Source organism: Apodemus sylvaticus, chromosome 8 (genome assembly GCF_947179515.1).
Source record: "Apodemus sylvaticus chromosome 8, mApoSyl1.1, whole genome shotgun sequence".
NCBI classification, from domain to species: Eukaryota; Metazoa; Chordata; class Mammalia; order Rodentia; family Muridae; genus Apodemus; species Apodemus sylvaticus.
The window spans coordinates 109,032,070-109,049,713 of NC_067479.1; the positions used below are offsets into that span (position 1 = coordinate 109,032,070).

Here is a 17,644-nt window from a genome sequence, read left to right on the forward strand (position 1 = left end):
GGGAATCACTAATGGTCTAAGCCTCTGTTTTTCCTGTTAAACTGCTCATGGCACATGGGTGATAAGAAAGGGCATTTGACCTCAGAAAAGCACTGTTGGCCACAAAATATTATCTTTTTTTTAAAGTCATCAAAATAATTTATTTTTGAATTTTGTATTGAATATATTCTTTATTTGCATTTCAAACTTTATCCCCCTTCCTGGTCCTCCCCCTTCCAGAAAACCCCTAACCCATCCTCCATCCCCCTGCTTCTATTACGATGTTCCTCCATCCAACCCACTCCCACCTACCCTCCCTTGATTTCCCTATGCTGGGGACCTCTCCTCCCCACTGATGCCTGACAAGACATTCCTCTGCTACAAATTCAGCTGGAACCATGTGTACCCCTTAGTTGATGGCTTAGTCCCTGGGAACTCTGGGGAGGGAGGATTGGTTAGTTGATATTGTTCTTCCTATGAGGTTACAAACCCCTTCAACTCCTTTAGTCCTTTCTCTAACTCCCCCATAGGGGACCCCACACTCTCCGGATGGTCTTTCCTTCAGTCTCTGCTCTACATTTTATCTCCACAATTGCTACTATGAGTATTTTGTTCCCTTTCTCAGAAGAAGTGAAGCACCCACACTTTGGTCTTCCTTCTTTTTGAGCTTCCTGTGGTCTGTGAATTGTATCTTGGTTCTTCCAAGCTTTTGGGCTAATATTCACTTATCAGCAAGTGTATACCGTGTGTGTTCTTTTGTGATTGGGTTACCTCACTTAGGATGATATTTTCCAGTTCTATCCATTTGCCTAAGAATTTCATGAATTCATTGTTTTTAATTGCTGAGTAGTATTCCATTGTGTAAATGTACCACACACAAAATATTCTCTTAATTCATCCATGTATGAAATTATTGTAGCGAAGACAGTAAAATGAGTTGTGCTTTATAGACACAACCAATCCCTACTATACAAAAGAAAGGCAGGGAGGTGGCCTACTGTCTCCATGTTAACCTCCTGCACACAGCCAGGGCTTCCCTGAGTTGTGGGAAGATAGCCTCTGGAATTGGAGAGAGATCTATTGTCTTCAACCATAAGTAAACCCACAACTGCAGAATGTTCCATGGTGTTGAAGAACAGGCAACACGCTGGATCCCAGGGTACTCTGGAGGCTTTGTCCAACAATCCTCACACTCCTTCTGAGATGGAATGTCCCGGCATGTCCATTTCATTACCAAAATTCTAGATTTATTCTATGTACTGCTTGCCTCCTCTGAATGCTTCAGATATCGCCGCATTGCAGAAACAACCTGCCTTTCTGAGGCTACACATATCCTGAACAAGCTGGAGTTCACAAACCCAAACCAAGATTCCTGAGATATGCTCAAAGCCTGTAGCAAAAAGCCCAGGAAAATGGCTGATTAAAAAACTAGTTCAGTTACTTAACACTGCCTAGAGTCCTTAGGCTAAGGCCCATGTAGGATTTTGCCCAAGAGCTATTTGTACAAATTTATCGTTTATTTTTTTCAGTCAATTAGCTTGAGGAAGGAAATGGGAACTAAGTAAACAAATTAGGTCATTAATTTGCAATAAATATAAATTAGTTACGCTAATTATACTAGTTGAACACATATACAAATTATGTATATATAATAAATAACAAATAAGGAATATACTACAAGGCTCAATGAGAAGAAAGCCATCTGACTGTTTTAGAAAACCACGTATTTTCACTCAGTAGAATCTAACAGTTTTGATATGTGTATGAAAATATAAGATAAACATTAACTGCCTACTGGTGTTCTAACAAATCTATTTTCATGCCAAATGGAAATTAGAATATATTTTACATTATTTGAGTTAATTATGTGACATTTCTTATGAATAGTGATGTATTATTCCATTCATTACTCCTAATTATGCTCCCTTACAAGTGTAAGGCTGGCAGCACCATGACCAGGCTTTTCCTGTTCTTTATAATCTGATGACTTGCATGGAAAGCAGGTCAAAGACATGCGCAGAATATAATGAGCCAAGTTCAGCAGATGTTAACTATGACAGTTCAAAGCTACCTAAGAAAACTGCACATGGAAATAAATAGAAATGGGATCATTTTTACACATCACAGGATACCCTTGTGAGCAGTCAACATGAGAAACAGTCAAAGGGCAATTCTGAAACATCTGAATTATAAACATACTTGAGTATGGAGAGAGAACATTCCTAATGCTTTCCCCTCCCTTCTCTTTCTCTCTCAGCGTTGTATACAATCAGCTGCTGGTAAAGGTATTGCTTTCTGCTGTGAAAAAGCAAAGAGGATTCATAGCCTTCGTGCAGTGCTGAGAAATGTACCACTAAAAGCCCTGGTTATTGAAAGGCCAGGTCAATCTTTCTCCTCGCATGTATAACCAGGTCAGGCCAGCCCTCTGTCTCAGTTGCTGCAGGGCTGCAGTTATAAGATAAATCCTGACATGAAGTAGTCACAGTCAAAGAAAGACGAGTAAAACAGAATTATCCAGCAACAGGAAGTCAGTGAGTCCTAGCTAGCATTTGTACAGATAACTCTCAGGGAAGCAACCAGAAACGGGACAGGAGAGTCAGGACACATATTCACAATGAAAGAGAGGTTTCTTCTATGAAGCCCAGAGACCACTGTGCAATGTTTCAGGCAAATTGTTTCTGAGAGGAGTTCACACATATTTCTCCATTCTACTTCAGACCTTCCTTGCACACATACAACATATCTACTTCCTTCAATAAAAGATGTCACCAATCTATCATCAGTTATAGACTAAGAGAACAAAACAAGCTTCAGTTCAAGGAACCAAAAGTAAACTTGGAAGAAGAGGAGCCTGGAAAGAAGGGATTCCTTTTTCTTTTCCTGGCACAGTTGACAAATTCAGCTTGTTAACCCTAAATGCTATCTGACAGTTACCCCTGACGTTACTAGCTCTCCATCACCTCCTGAGCTGGCATTTGGGATAAGGGTGATTTGTTTTCTATGAAGTCATTTCTTGGGTAACACATAAGAAAAATAACTGCCACCCAAAGTTTGTCTCCTAAAAGGAATTGACAGGATCCTCTGTGGAACATTCTAGACTCTAAAAACATGTACTAGTGAATGGAGAGGCATGACAGCAGCCAAGATTGGCCACTTCCTACTTACCAGTGCCATGGGAGTAGGAGGTGGCTCTAAACTCTTAACAGCCCAAGAAGAGGGGAAGATTTATGTGGAATTCTCTCCTCACTGATTAATCACTACCATTCACAAATGTTTGATGCAATAATCTGCCGACTTCAGAAAAACTGACCATAAGAAAATCAACTTTTCCATTACCTCTAGCAGCAAAGAAGAACCAGAACATCTTTGAAGATCTCTGGACGAATATTTAAGTCAGCCAATATACAGAGGCACACACAAAGCAGGGCAGAGACATGTGCTCACAGCAATTTAAAGATCACAATTCTATCTTTAGCAATAAGGATATTAAAATAGTGCTTGCGCTCATCTTATTTGTACAGGAAGGTTAAAAAAGAAACAGTGCTGAGAAATGAAAGATCAGCAGATCACTAATAACTGTAGTTTCCTGAACAATTAAAGGAATTCACAAGATTAAAACCCACTCAGGAAGTGACAAATATTTCTGATTTTTACAGAAAGACTAAAAGGGCATTTTTATTTATAGTAACTATTCAGTGAGAATCACAATTAAGGAAAGGAGCTTTTTTATTATTATTTTTTCATTTATTTCAGGAGCAAACGCGGTACTGGTCTGAAATGGGAAAAGTGAACATTTCTCACAGGAAATGGTAAAAGTTCATCTTAAAAAGCATTTGTCAGGGTTTTCTCTCCTATCTGCTGGGGCTGAGGTTTACCACACAGTTCCCTATGCAGCAAACTTTTTGTTTGTAATGTGTCAGCAGAAATGTTCTTTAAGTTACCTCCTCTAATTCTTTATAAATACACTTTGGAAGGCTGTCCCCTATGCATCATCCTAACATTGTTTGGTCTTGATAGCATTCTGTGTGTGATGCTCCTGGTCGGGAAAATCTGTTCCACGTAATAACTGATTCAATAAACTGTTGACAAATGGTTTGTATAATACAGTATGGCCAGTGAGCAAGTTTTGTCTCCACCATTACACACTGCATTCAAAGCATCCACAAACTCTGCTATAGTGCTCCCTCTTATGCTAGAGGTGCAAGCTAAAGCTTCTTGCACCGTTCTGAATAGCAATCCACAGATCAATACACTGTCTGCTGAAAACAACAGGACATAACAAATGAATGATTTTATTTACAATAAAAGCCCCAGTCACCAAATGGATTCCACTCATGTTCAAATTCATTTTTCATGCTCAACTCAAGAGGAGAGGCAGACAAAGCATAACACAGGGGAGGGGCAGGGAGCGTTACTAACTGTAATGGCGCCAATTTATTTAAGCAATGAACAAGGACTGAGCTGCATTGAAACATATGAATAAAATGTTCAACAAAATTCTGAAGGTGCAATTCTTCAAACGAGTCTGATCTTTCACCAAGCAAGCTTGAAAAGCATTTTCCTGGACTTAGAAATTAATGGATTAAAGACACTCTGACATGCTTTTTAGTGTGTTGCACCACAGAGGCCAAAGCCTATTCAGTTAACTCTAAGTAGGAGGCAAGAAATAGGAGGAGTATTCCCCTAATGTGTGAGGGTAGAAAGTAAAGTGGTGTGAATGACACATTGCCTTTCTTCTAAAGCATACCTTTAGCCCCGGCTCAGACAGTTCCTTTTCTACTACGAATGCTATCAAAAAGGCAGCAATAGGGAGATGCAAAGATGACTCAGAGGGTGAAGAACTTGTTGAGCAAGCATGAGGACATGAGTTTGAATCCCCATAACCCATACAAAATCTTGACATGGTAGCACATGTGTGTAATTCAATTCCAGCCCTCCTGTGTTGAGATGGGTTGTAGAGACAGAAGACTCCCAAGAAGGTACTCTCAAACAAAAAGAAACCTTTACAGAAACATTGTAGAAACCAAGGACTGACACCATGTGTGTCCACCCACAGATGCCTACAGACACATGAACATTTCTTTTTAAGTCAATGAGTAATATCACAAGAATAAAAGGGCCGGTAGAGACAACAACTCAAAGATAATGCTCACAAGTCACTCATCAATGGCACACTCCCTACTTGGATATCATTGTCTAGAAATAATAAGACAATTATTGAAAGCAAGACATTCCAGTTCACATGCAAGTACTATAAAACCGCCCTGAAAATACAAAACTCTCAACCAAAGACTTCTATTGGCCATCACTTCATTTCTTCTCTTTGGAGGTATTCCTCCTCCCCAGACAAGCAACATACAACTGAAGACACAGTTGTAACTGACAAAACAGGATGGGGAATGTCAGGGAAGTCAGCTTTAGGACAAGACTAGAAACTCTGAAAATAGTGCAGTGATACCACTAGGCAAAGTTAGCAGCCCCTCACTGCCTGGGTCCACTAACTATGCCACTGAATTTACTCTCAGTGTTTGTACTTGCTCCTTTAGGTTCAGTTACTGTATTACTCATTATGTTAAGAAAATAGGTTCAGAACAAGTTCTCCAGGCAGAAAGGAATGATTCTAATGCAAAGACAAGCAAGAGTACAGAGCTCCATTCTGAGGCAGCTTGGGATACAGGCCACGGTGCCAGGAATAGGAGCATGGGCTGAGTCAGCAATGGTTGAATGAACCCATGGAAGAAGGCATGGAATGTCCTAAACAATGAGGATGTCTTTACTAAGAAAGAGGAAATGCAAGTCCTGTTTGGCCAGGTGTAAGGGACAGGATGACTCGGTTTCCTGCCCCTGGAACAGAGCCAGCAGGGTATGGGCCTCCATGAGTGTTGACAGTTGCTGTGGCTGTAAGGCTTATTTGTATTATAATGTATGTATTTTCACATTCCTCTAAGAAATTCCTCTGAGAAATTCCTCTCTGCCAAGGTCCAAGACAGTCCTCAACTGCAGAGATGAGATCAGCCTTGCAAAATTTGCTAGTTCTCAAAGCATCCTGGCTCTCTTGTCCTCCTTATACAGAAGGCTCCCTCTAAAGACAATGATGTTTGTTACTTCTAGCTTGAGAGGATAGAGAGATTTTTCTCTATCCTCTTGGCATTCTTTCTCAGATAAGATAACTGATAAGGTTTCACTTTCAAAATGGTGACTCTGGGGCACTAGTTTCACCAATTGCTCAGGATTCACTGTGGCCAGATCCTTAGGAGGCATTTCTTGAGTTTGTGTCAGACATTTTCCCAGTCTTGCTTTCACACTTTCACCAAGGTTTTGAAAGACCATGGAAAAGTAATCAAGTACTATCAAGTTATGGATGAGAACTCACAAAGCCAAGTCCACTCCACCATTAACCATCTAACATGTGGTAAGATATCATGTTATCCTAAGCCAGTATATGAATATTTATTCATCTAAATTCCCATTCTCATCCCAAGTTCTCTTACTAATGTCTTGCGTACACTGATTCAAGCAAGCACATGAAAAATAATGGAATTTTGCCTTTATTCCTTCGACATCTCAAGGTATTTTTCTTGGAAAAAAATCCCGAAGGCAAAATGACCACCACAAACTTGCAATAAAACCAAAGGAAGAACTAAAAAATGCTTTTATTTGAAGAAGTCAGGCTCTGTAAAGTTCAATCTTACATTGAAAAAATTTGCAAAAATAGATTTGAATATTAGAAAGAATAATTTTCACAGAACATTATTTACTAATTTATCAACTGTTCATCAATTTTTTAATTTTGCAAATTTCAATTAAGTAAAATTTGGGCTCAGGACTTTGAGTGTTTAATATAGGATAATAGTTTTATTTGTTAAGGGGATTTTCCTTTTTCCCTTCAACTAAGCAAATGTTACATGACTAGGAAAGAAATTACTCATGAAGTTCTTAAGAACTTCAAACATTTTCACTTAAAAAATATTATTCCAAAAATATCTTGAAATACTTATACATTAAGGACTATAGTAAGGATTTCACTTCAAAGCCGAACCATGGTTGAGTGTGGAAAATCCCTATTATCTTGTTGTCCCTTGAATAATAAAATAAGGAGAAAGAGAAAAACATTGTGGCAATTCCATAAAATCCATATTTATACAGCCAGAAGGGATATATTCAGCATGTTAAGGCACCTCTGCTGAGTGTTCCACCGCAGAGGAGAATGGAACCCCTATTGAGTCTTGTAGAAGGAAAGTTTTTCAGACAAAATAAAGCAACTCAGCCAGCACTCACAGTAGAGAATGGTCTAGAAACCAGAATTTATCCCAAGAGAAAATGACATTTTAAATTCCAACAGAGATCACAACGTTCACAACATGTTAGATTGCGTCTCCTAGTAATGTCAGAAGCTACACCCATCAAGTCTCACCAATGTGACTACTCAAACATGAGTTGAGTAGGGAACAACATCAATAGATGAGTGAACGTGAATAGAGAAAGAGCACGAGGTCTTAAGTCTACACAGAGAACTACAGGTAACTAAGGAATGTTGAGAGTGGGAGAAATGGTCTTTGCCAGGGAAGACATACCAATTGGTTATGCAATACCAAATCATCAGCCTTGAAAACATACATATGAGAAAAAGGAAGATCAAGATTATATTTAAATGTACACATGGCTATACATGTATAATCATACATGCATCTAACAACAGTTAATGAAAAATGAGGACATTACTTTGAAAGAGAAAAAGGAGCAGTATATGGGAGGACTTGGAAGGAGGAAAAAGAAGAGGGTAATGATGTAATTATATTACAATCACACAAATAAAATAAAATAAAAGGATAAATTGAACAATCTCCTTTAAGCATCTCTAATTTTCCTGTAATCCCTTAATTTTCCATGACAGAATCACCATCCAGTTTCTAACCTTCCATTAAAATTCACAATGAATAAAAGTAATTCAAAGTGCCCATGATATTCATTGGACCAATTTTAGAAACACCTATTTATTTATACAGCTATGGTAGTGAAAAGGTCAACCAAGAATTCCCATCCAAAGCTACAGTTGCTAAGCAACCTTCCTTAGAAGTTCTGCTACATTGCTCAAGCATATTGCGGGTGCCACCAACTGGATTCAAAATAAATATGAATAACATCTTACCTGGACACACTCCGGAAGCAGGAGGGAGGGAGATTCCTTACTTACCTTTTGGGAATAGACACTAAAGATTCTATGTTAATTTGGTTGGTTGGCTTCAAATGCTTCTTTTACAGAAAAGGATACGACCAGGTACAACTGGTTTCCTATTCACCAGGGCGAAGGACAGTTCAGTTTTGAGAAAAACCACAGAGGGCTTGATGAGATGTTGGCCGAATCTAAACGACATGGTCTCACAGTGAAATCTGAAAGAAGCAATAATTTAGGACGTGAGCGCTCAAAAGAGAAAGCAATGGAGTGAACTACTTTTTAAAAGGCAAATTCCATTAGTTAAGATTCTTAGAAAGAGGATATCATTTAAACTGGTCCCTTTTACTTGTTCCTCAGATGAACTCCAGGTAAAGTCCTCCTAGACTATTCCCATCCCCAACAATGCAGCCCAGATTCAAGTGAATGTTGTCATGTAGAAGCTGGAACATTAATGACAAAGCAGCCTTTCATGCCTAAGTCTCTGGCCTTTCACACTGTCACTTCAAACCCACAAGGTTGTATTTGTTGAATACTGACTTTCCTCCACTGCTCTCCACAGTTCTGTTAATATGCAAATGGCTATTGTGAATGAGTACAAATCTAATTCTTAAAAGCTTCTTTTAAATGGTTTTATCTTTGTTTGTATAACAGCAATTTAACATAAGTACAAACACCGGTGACCTCACCTACAATTACAAAGCACACATTCCAAAAAAACTATTGCAATTCAATTGACAAAATTAGAAAGAAAATGAAGGAATGAGCAAAACGAATTTCAGGAGAGTTTCCAACTCTCCCAGAGAGAGAACAGAGATAAAGAATGTTCATCTTTCCTTCTCCTCCTTTTGGGGGAGAGACCCCAAGACAAAGTTACAGTTAATTACACTCTCCCCAGGAGCTTACATGTTGAGCACTTGATGCTGTTCTTGAGGTTTTCAAAAATTTAGGAGAAGAGTGTTTGTTGGAGGAGGTAGGAGTGGGTGAGCTGGGCTTTGAAGGCTACACCTGCCTTTTAGTGGCTGTCTCTCTCCCTTTGCTGTCAACCAAGCTAGAGCTCACTTCCAACACCATGATTTTCTGTAAAGTAGAACTCTGAAACCTTGAGCCCAAATAAATCCTTGCTACTTCAAATTTTCTAACAACCTTTTGTCACAGCAATGTGAGAGAGAATGGACACAAGAGAGAATAAAATTAAATTGGGCAGTTGGCAGCCAAGATAGACCAAAGCCACCCACGCTCCAGGTATAATCTTAACTAGGTGATGCCTACCATAAATGACTCCCGAGTGACTATGGTCCCTACCTTAGTAAAGTGAGCACTCAGGAGCCACCAGAGTCAGTGGCCAGTGACCAACTGAGAAGAAATACAGGGATGAAAGATGAAAAATAACCAGAAAAAAAAAAAGGATGAGGTTAGAAAATGGAAAGCTATTCTATAAAGTATACCAATAAATGCATAAAGATGTAATACAGTGAGAGCTATGCAAAAGTCCTGTAGGGTAGTGGATGGAAACCTGACTGAAATTCTGGTGCTAAGGACTCAGATGGGAAAAGTCATGTCAAAAACACTGATACTGGTTTTTTAAAATTCTTACGCACAACTCCTAGAAATTAAGGGTCAGTAAGGCTTCAAATATTGTCTTACCAAGTAGCTTTACAGGTATGCTCTCTGGGAAGCTATCAGAAATGTGAATTTGCATCTCCTATAACTCCAACCATGTTACCTTGAATTTTCTATGGTTAATACGTTACCATATTCTATAGGTAGAGGTATTTTCACTCCCTGAATCAAGGGATCTTAGCAATCGACTCAAGTGCCCTTTGTCCCCTAGCCCACCACTGCTTTGGGAGTAGTCATGGAGAACAAAGTGAAACACTCAAAAGACAAAGTCATCAGCTGACCACTGCCTATAACACAAAGGCCCTTTGTTAAAGCTGAACTGTCTGTTCTGTTAGGGTGAAGGTTTTTTTTTTTTGCGAGGGAGGAGTGTTTTTTTTTTTTTGGTTTTTTTGAGCCAGGGTTTCTCTGTGTAGCCCTGGCTGTCCTGGAACTCACTCTGTAGACCAGGCTGGCCTTGAACTCAGAAGTCTACCTGCCACTGCCTCCCAAGTGCTGAAATTACAGGCATGCGCCACCAGAAGGGTTTTTTCTTTTCTTTTTTTTTTTTCTTTATTAGATATATTCTTTACTTACATTTCAAATGTTGTCCCCTTTCCTGATCCCCCCCACACCCAAAAATTGCATAAGCCATCTCCCCTCCCCCTGTTCCCCAATCAACCCTCTCCCACTTCCCTGTCCTGGTATTCCTCTAGACTACAGCATCAAGTCTTTCCAGGAACAAGGGCCTCTCCTGCCTTTGGTGTCTATCAAGACCATCCTCTGCTGCCTATGTTCTGGAGCCATGGGTGTACAGAGCCATATTGGGGCAGTCTTGCACTTGGTCAGAGTTTGACTTTGGTCAAGGTTAACTTCTCCCAGTTAGCCAGGATCCTGCTCCACCTAGGGTAGAGCGCTCGTAGTAAAGGTTAAGTTCATTGTTCCTCCAGGTATAGGGATTCCTGAATTAAGCAAGTGACCCACCCAGCTGCCGGAGCAGTCAAGACGAAGACCTCCAAGAGAAGCTAGACAACTTCCACCGGAACTCAGCCTGGAGTCTGGGGGGAAGGGTTTGCCCAAACTGTTAAAAGGTCCGGCGCCATTAAAGTTTACGGCTTTGATCAGTGAACATTGACTTGGCCGCACGTTCTTTTCGCCCCTCTTCCCTATGACCCCAAAATTCTCTCAACAGGTAACCCGGTTTACATGTGGCTGCAGGCGGCTACAATGGGTAACTCCATGTGTACTCTGGTTGATGGTTTTGTCCCTGGGAGCTCTGGGAGTACTGGGTGACTCATATTGTTGTTCCTCCTGTGGCGCTGGAAACCCCTTCAGCTCCTTGGGTCCTTTCTCTAGCTCCTCCTTTGGGGACCCTGCGCTCAGTTCAATGGCTAACTGAGAGTGTCCCCCTCTGTATTTCTCATGCACTAGCAAAGCCTCCCAGGTGACAGCTATATCCGGCTCCAGTCAGCAAACACTTGTGGACATTGATAATAGTGTCTGCCTGAGTTAATGCATCAACACAGACACAAGTCCACACCTAATGCCACTGTCTGAGCCACCGTCTAACAACTCGAGGAGCAGTATCTCTGACATGTGTTTTCATTTAAGGATAATTGGACAAACTTGACTTAAGCATGCGCTCTAACTGATGGGCTGCTGTTATCCTGAGTCCTTGATTGGCACTTTTTTTGGTCCTATTTGTCTTTTAGTTTTTTCTAGTTTTTTCTTTTCATCCTCTATGCTCCAAACCATTCTATCTCCTCCCAACTCAGGGATTCATTATAGTATGATTAATATAGTGCTTATCTTCTTTATAGATTTGTGTGCATGTCTTCTATATGTCAAAAGTATGGAGGGCTCTCAAACGCATTTAATTTGTATGAACTATTTATTTTACATCTCATTTGATTCTTGATTTTCTTATTCCCTCAGTGTTAAAAAAATAAAAAAATAAAAAATAATGCACAGATGCTCATTTCTTCTCCCAGCACACCACAGTGGGTTCTGTGTACAGTCTGCCCTGCTCAAGAGTCAGCCTAGCCACAATATTCCATCACAAACACCACTGTGACTTCTATCCTTGTAGACATCAATCATATTGTGCTAGGACAGGGTTACTCAGCTTTTCTAAGATAGACATACCAGTTTTCACTTCTAAACAATATCCAAAGACAGTGTTTTCTTCTCTCCTTACTGTCACTTGGTGCTCTCTTCTTTCATGACTGATAGTTAAAAGGTAACTCAAGCACAGCTTATCCACTTGCTTCTCCTGATCCCTACCTATTCTCACTCCAGTGCCTAAATGACACCAGGAAAATGACACCACCAGTTTGAAGAGTGGAATCACTATGGATGGAGGAAATGTTCCAAGACCTACCCCTAGATGAAGAGCAACAAGGGTCCCAGTTCTCCTCTGAGTATCACTTCAAGTGATAGGTTACACTGTCCCAAGTGTTCATCCCCAAAATACATAGACCAACATTAAATGTACTAACAGACTATATTTATATGAGCATATGTATGTGAACCTGAGTGCACATGTATACACATGTGTGCAACAATAATTAAAGAAGAATATGAAGTTTAGACAAGGGAGAAATTTAGAGTGGAAAAGAGAAAAAATAGAGATTATGAAAATACAGTACTCATGGATACAACTTTAAAAATAATTAAAAGTGGTATCTCCTAACTCACTTATCACTGATGCTACATCCTCACTTTCACAAGCCCCCCTCCTTCTATTTCCTGACTTTCCAGAGTCCACAGAATGGTCTAAGTATTCAGTATGATAATTACATTCTTAACATCTGTTAATTTTTCTCTTGTTGCCCTAAGGAATAAAATCTATTGATATTATTATAATTAAAATAATCAATTTTCTTTTGATATTTTCCTCTGTGATTCTTAGTTAACAAAGATTTCTCCATCATAAGGTCACAAATGTGAATTATAGGATTTTCTTCTATGAGCTGTTCAACTTCATTCTTACCACTTAGTTGTATGTTCCGTGTGAAGTTTTGCTTAATTATGAAGTATTGGAACTGGAGAGTTGCTTCAATGATTAAGAGTACTAGCTATTCTTCCAGAAGACCTGACTCCAATTCCCAGCACCTAGCAGCACATAGCTGTCTACAGCCAAATGCAAGGGGTCTGGCACTTTCACAGGTATACTGCAGGCAAAACACCAATGCACATAAAACAAAAATAAACAAAACTTTTAAAAGTAAATAAATTATGAGGTATGAAATATTTTCACTCTTCTTTTATTAGGCAATTTTCTTATACCAATTCCTGAGAAATTCCCATACAGATATAGGAAGGAGTCTAGAGTCCATTCTTTTCTTTCTTCCTTCCTTCCATCCACCCTTCCTTCCTTCTTTTTCTTGAGCCTATGCCAGATGCTCTAGAGCAGAGATTGCTAAATTGTTTTCTATAAAAGGCCAGGTGTAACAGGCTACACAGTCTCTAATAACTGCTCACCTAAGGCATATAGCATGTATGTGGCAATGATTGTATTTGCTTTCTAATAAAACTTTATTTATAGCAAAAGGCATGGCCTGGATTTGGCATTCAGTCTGAAATTTGCCAATTCTATACATATTACTATTACTTCAAAAATTTTGTGGATAGAATTTGGATTAGATTTAAATTTTGGTGGAGAGGAGATGGGAGATCTTCACACTATTCAATAAACAGTGCATTTGTACTGACTAATGCCATTATAAAACTGTGAGAATAGTGTCCCTTTTATGTTTTGTGCATTCTGGTTCCTCCATGGCTACTGATGGTCCTCACAGAGCTTCTTTGTTATTCCATATAAGATTTCATTTAGAAATAATGTGATTTCTCTCACTTTAATTCATCTATTTTTTTCTCTTGTAAGGTCTCTGGCAATGTATTCAAAAGTAGATGCAACCAAAGAACCTGTATCTTATTCTTAAAATTACAATGAAATAGTATAAACTTTTCTTTTACTATTAATAATAATATCCATGGTAAATTTTAAGTTAAAAAGAAAAAACTTTAAAAGAAAAAACTGAGCTAGAATGAATGAAATTTAAATGTCCCATAAATTAGTACTATTTTAAATAAATAAAATTCTTCTAAATATATTTTATATGCATAATACAATTTTGTAGTCTTTGCCATCAATGTGATATACTTCATTAGCAGATTGCTGAATATATTTAACTATTCCTTTCCTTTTATGATTATCCTAGACACTTGGAGTATCTTATTCTTTAGTGCACAGTCACATTGGCTTTCTGGGTGTTGCAGGTGAAGTAGGCCAAATGTTTTCAAACTTACCAGTTATTCATTGTCAACATCTACCTAAATATGCTGGCTTGGTTTGCTTGTTTTATAAGAAAATGTACACCCATTTTCTGTTCCTTTAGCAGTGGCTGTCGACCTGTGGGCCATGGCCCTTTTATAAGCATCATAGAACATCAGATATTTACATTGTCATTCATAACTAGCAAATTTTCATCTATGAAATAATATCAATGAAATAACATTATATGATAACAATAATAATGAAATATCGATGAAATAATGTTATGGTTGGGAGGGGCACTACAACATGTGGAACTGTACTAAAGGGTTGCAGTATTGGGAAGGTCCAAAACCAGTGCTTTAGTGTTAAGAAGAGCACACATGTCAAATTGTGTCCCTTTTCCCGCTGTAGGAGGAAATTTGACAATCACCATAACTGTTTAAACTCTCCAGTTACCAAAGCAAGGAAGTTTAACATTCACCACAATTGTTTAAAGTCTCTGGTAACTTAAGTGACTTTTTTTCTTGTATTAATTTCTAAGTCTTTCCACACCAATTTTAATTTTACTTATAAAGTAATAATTTAATTGGTTAGGAACATAATTAATAATCACTGTTCTTTTGAATTTTATCAAAATGTGAGTTTTTTTAACCCACCATTCAAGGTTGATCTAATGTAAGTTTTTTTTTTTTTTAAAGAATCAACAAAGGTTCTTCATGTTTTATTAATTTGACTCCATTATTCACTTTCTGTACTTTTGTTTCTTGCTTCAAAGGATCTTCATCTTTCCTCTTTCTTCAAATTAACGTACTGGAGGCAAACACAGACCGTATGCTGGTTCTCTTCAGCAGCTACAGCTGCATGCTGATGTCAAAGGCACACATTAGCTACATCTCTGCCAGTGTTTTTGTTATTTCTCAGCTCCCAGAAACTGGTTCTTGTCATGATTTCCTATTTAACTTGAGGTCCTTTCACAGTGTGCCTTGTAGTTTCCAGACACTTGGGATGCTTCTGCTGTGTGCCTGTTCATAGGTCCGACTTACCTAGCCATGAAGAAGAGAACCTTTGTGCCAGTTTTTGCATTTGAGATACCTTCCTGAGCCATTACAGAGGAACCATGCCCCTAACTCAAACACTGCAAAGCAAACTGCATTCTGTTATCATTCAGCTGTATGTGTGTGCTTGTATTTCAATCTATAATATATTTCAATCTATAATATATTCAATATATCAACATTATAGAATTCAATCTTGAATTCATTGTTGGCCAAATCTCTGCCACTGTTTTTCATCTCTGCTTCATTAGTTCCTAGCGGAACTGAGTTAAATCTCTAACTACAGTTGTCAAATCGATGGCAGAAGCCATAACTTCCAGTTTTGTACATTGCAATGTTATATACTCAGGCATCTACGTTCCAACTTATCTCACTACTTTTTGCTTTGCTCATACTTGACAAATACAGATTTTTTTTCATCATCCCGTCTTCAGCCTCAACCCTTTTAAGTTGCTTTTAAAATAAAGAAATCATGTACCTTAGCATCTTGGTTTCTCTCCCTAAGCCAAGATGCCTGGTAAACTTAACCCCTTATGATTCCGCCACTCATTCTTTACATTTGATGTCGTTATTCAATGACTTCATTCAGTTTGGCTCTCTTATTTTCCTCCCTCCTACCTATCTCAGTTAAGGTAATGCCTCCTCCTTTCCGATTAGGTTAGGCTAGGTGATGAGTGAACCTGTGGGATGTGCCTATCTCTGCCCCTCATCACTGGAATTATTCAGGTGTGTCCATCTTGTCCATGGATTCCATGATCCAAACTCAGCACGGACTCTACTGCGCTTTCTCCTCAGCACCTTACTCCTGCTGTTGTCTTTCAGATACTACATTCTATCTTTCTCATGTCTGAATTTTGGACATGTCCAAATGACATGGCCTATAATTTCAAACAACTGCATATTTTTCAACGTCACTACTCAATTCTCCATCTTGCTGCATGTTCACAGTGATACACCCTCTTCCTCATACTGTGAAGCAATGACTTCCAACATCACTGCCTCTTTAACCTGAGCTTCCTCTAGTTATTGGTGCACAATTTTTTTCAGAATCCAGTCATTTCTGTAACTGAACACCAGTGTACCTTATACAGTCTTGTCTTTGTGTTGTGAGCAGACACCATAACCAGGACAATTCTTATAAGGACAACATTTATTTAGAGCTAGCTTATAGATTCAGAGATTCAGTCCATTACCATCAAGGTAGGCATATGGCAGCATCCAGACAGGCATGGTGCAGGAGGAGATGACAGTTCTTCATCTTTATCTGAAGGCTACTAGAAGATTGGCTTCTAGGCAGCTAGGACTAGGATATTAAAGTCCATGCCCACAGTGACACTCATACTTTAACAAAGTCACGTCTCCTAATAGTGCCACTCCCTGAGCCAAGCAAATACAAACCATCACAGGTCTTTTACAATCTTTTTTAGTGGAGAAATTTCCTGAATATCAATTCCCTAGATTCTAAACTTGTCACTACTAATTGATTAAAACAAACCTAAATTCTCTACTTATTTTGTAATCTTTCTCCTAGATTTCTTTATGTATTTATTTTTGTTATACTTTAGTTTCTAAAATTACTTTTATAAAGGGTCTACATGTATATACACTGTGAAATTTTATTCATAATAATATGTTTATTTCACCCTTTCATTTAAATAAGCAGTCTATAATCACTGACTAAATTCTAAGTTTGACTGTTTCAAAACTTCTGATCTATAACATCTTGGCTTCTTTGTATCCTCATACAGTTTTAGAAGAAAATTGGCTAACATGCATACTGCTGTTTAACACAGGATGTTCTGGTTTCTAATCTCAAAATAAGGTCTGCATAAGGGACTAAGCATAAGACTATATATTAATATCCTTCCGTATCCCAAAGCCAAAGGCTATCATCCTCCTCAAGTCTCTAAGACAAAATTTCTGTCTCTTCCTAGTATCTGGTGACTTACAACAACCCTCCATGCTCCATGCCATAGAAATTCATCATTCCAGGCTTAGTCTCTCCATGGACTCCATCTTTCTGGGTGTCTTCACATCTTATACTAATGCAAACTGAGAGCTGAGAAGATACCTCAGTTGTCAAACTTCTTGCTGCCTAAAGCTTTTAGTGAGACTCTCAGAACACAAGATGGATACCTCCTGATGACAGTGCTTCAGGATGACCACTTGCTTCTACACACAAGTAAACATACATTTCCATGTATCTGCACATACACTAATAACAGCATTAATGAGAGAAGGTGGTCTATTTAGGGCCCAGCCTAACCTGCATCATGATATCTGAAGTAATCATATCTACAGAGTCTTCCAAGGAAGGTCATATGCAGAAGGTCCTTTCATTGGGGAGGCATGAGTAAACTATCATTTCTTGATAGTTTTAAACCTTGTAAAGTATGCGTGAGGTCTTTGGTTTCTATCACATTCTTTAAATGTGTGGTGTATCTTCAGATACTCTCTGGCACAAGGTAACACTTTAGCTTTTCTAAGATTCTAATAGTTCTGTCCATTCTGTTTTTCTAAATGGTACATCTCAGTCTCCTCATATCTGTTTCATTCTGA

At 38.6% G+C, this 17,644-nt stretch overlaps 1 protein-coding gene across 2 annotated transcripts in view; it reads right to left on the bottom strand.

The window, feature by feature from the left end:
* Fhit (fragile histidine triad diadenosine triphosphatase) overlaps positions 1-17,644 on the bottom strand; it is a 1,648,302-nt gene that overhangs the window by 844,373 nt on the left and 786,285 nt on the right. For both annotated transcript variants that reach the window (XM_052190252.1, XM_052190251.1), the window contains one exon: positions 8,252-8,370. In XM_052190252.1, the coding sequence (XP_052046212.1) occupies positions 8,252-8,354 (103 nt within the window). In that variant the 5' untranslated portion in view covers positions 8,355-8,370. The remainder of the gene's footprint in view (positions 1-8,251; positions 8,371-17,644) is intronic.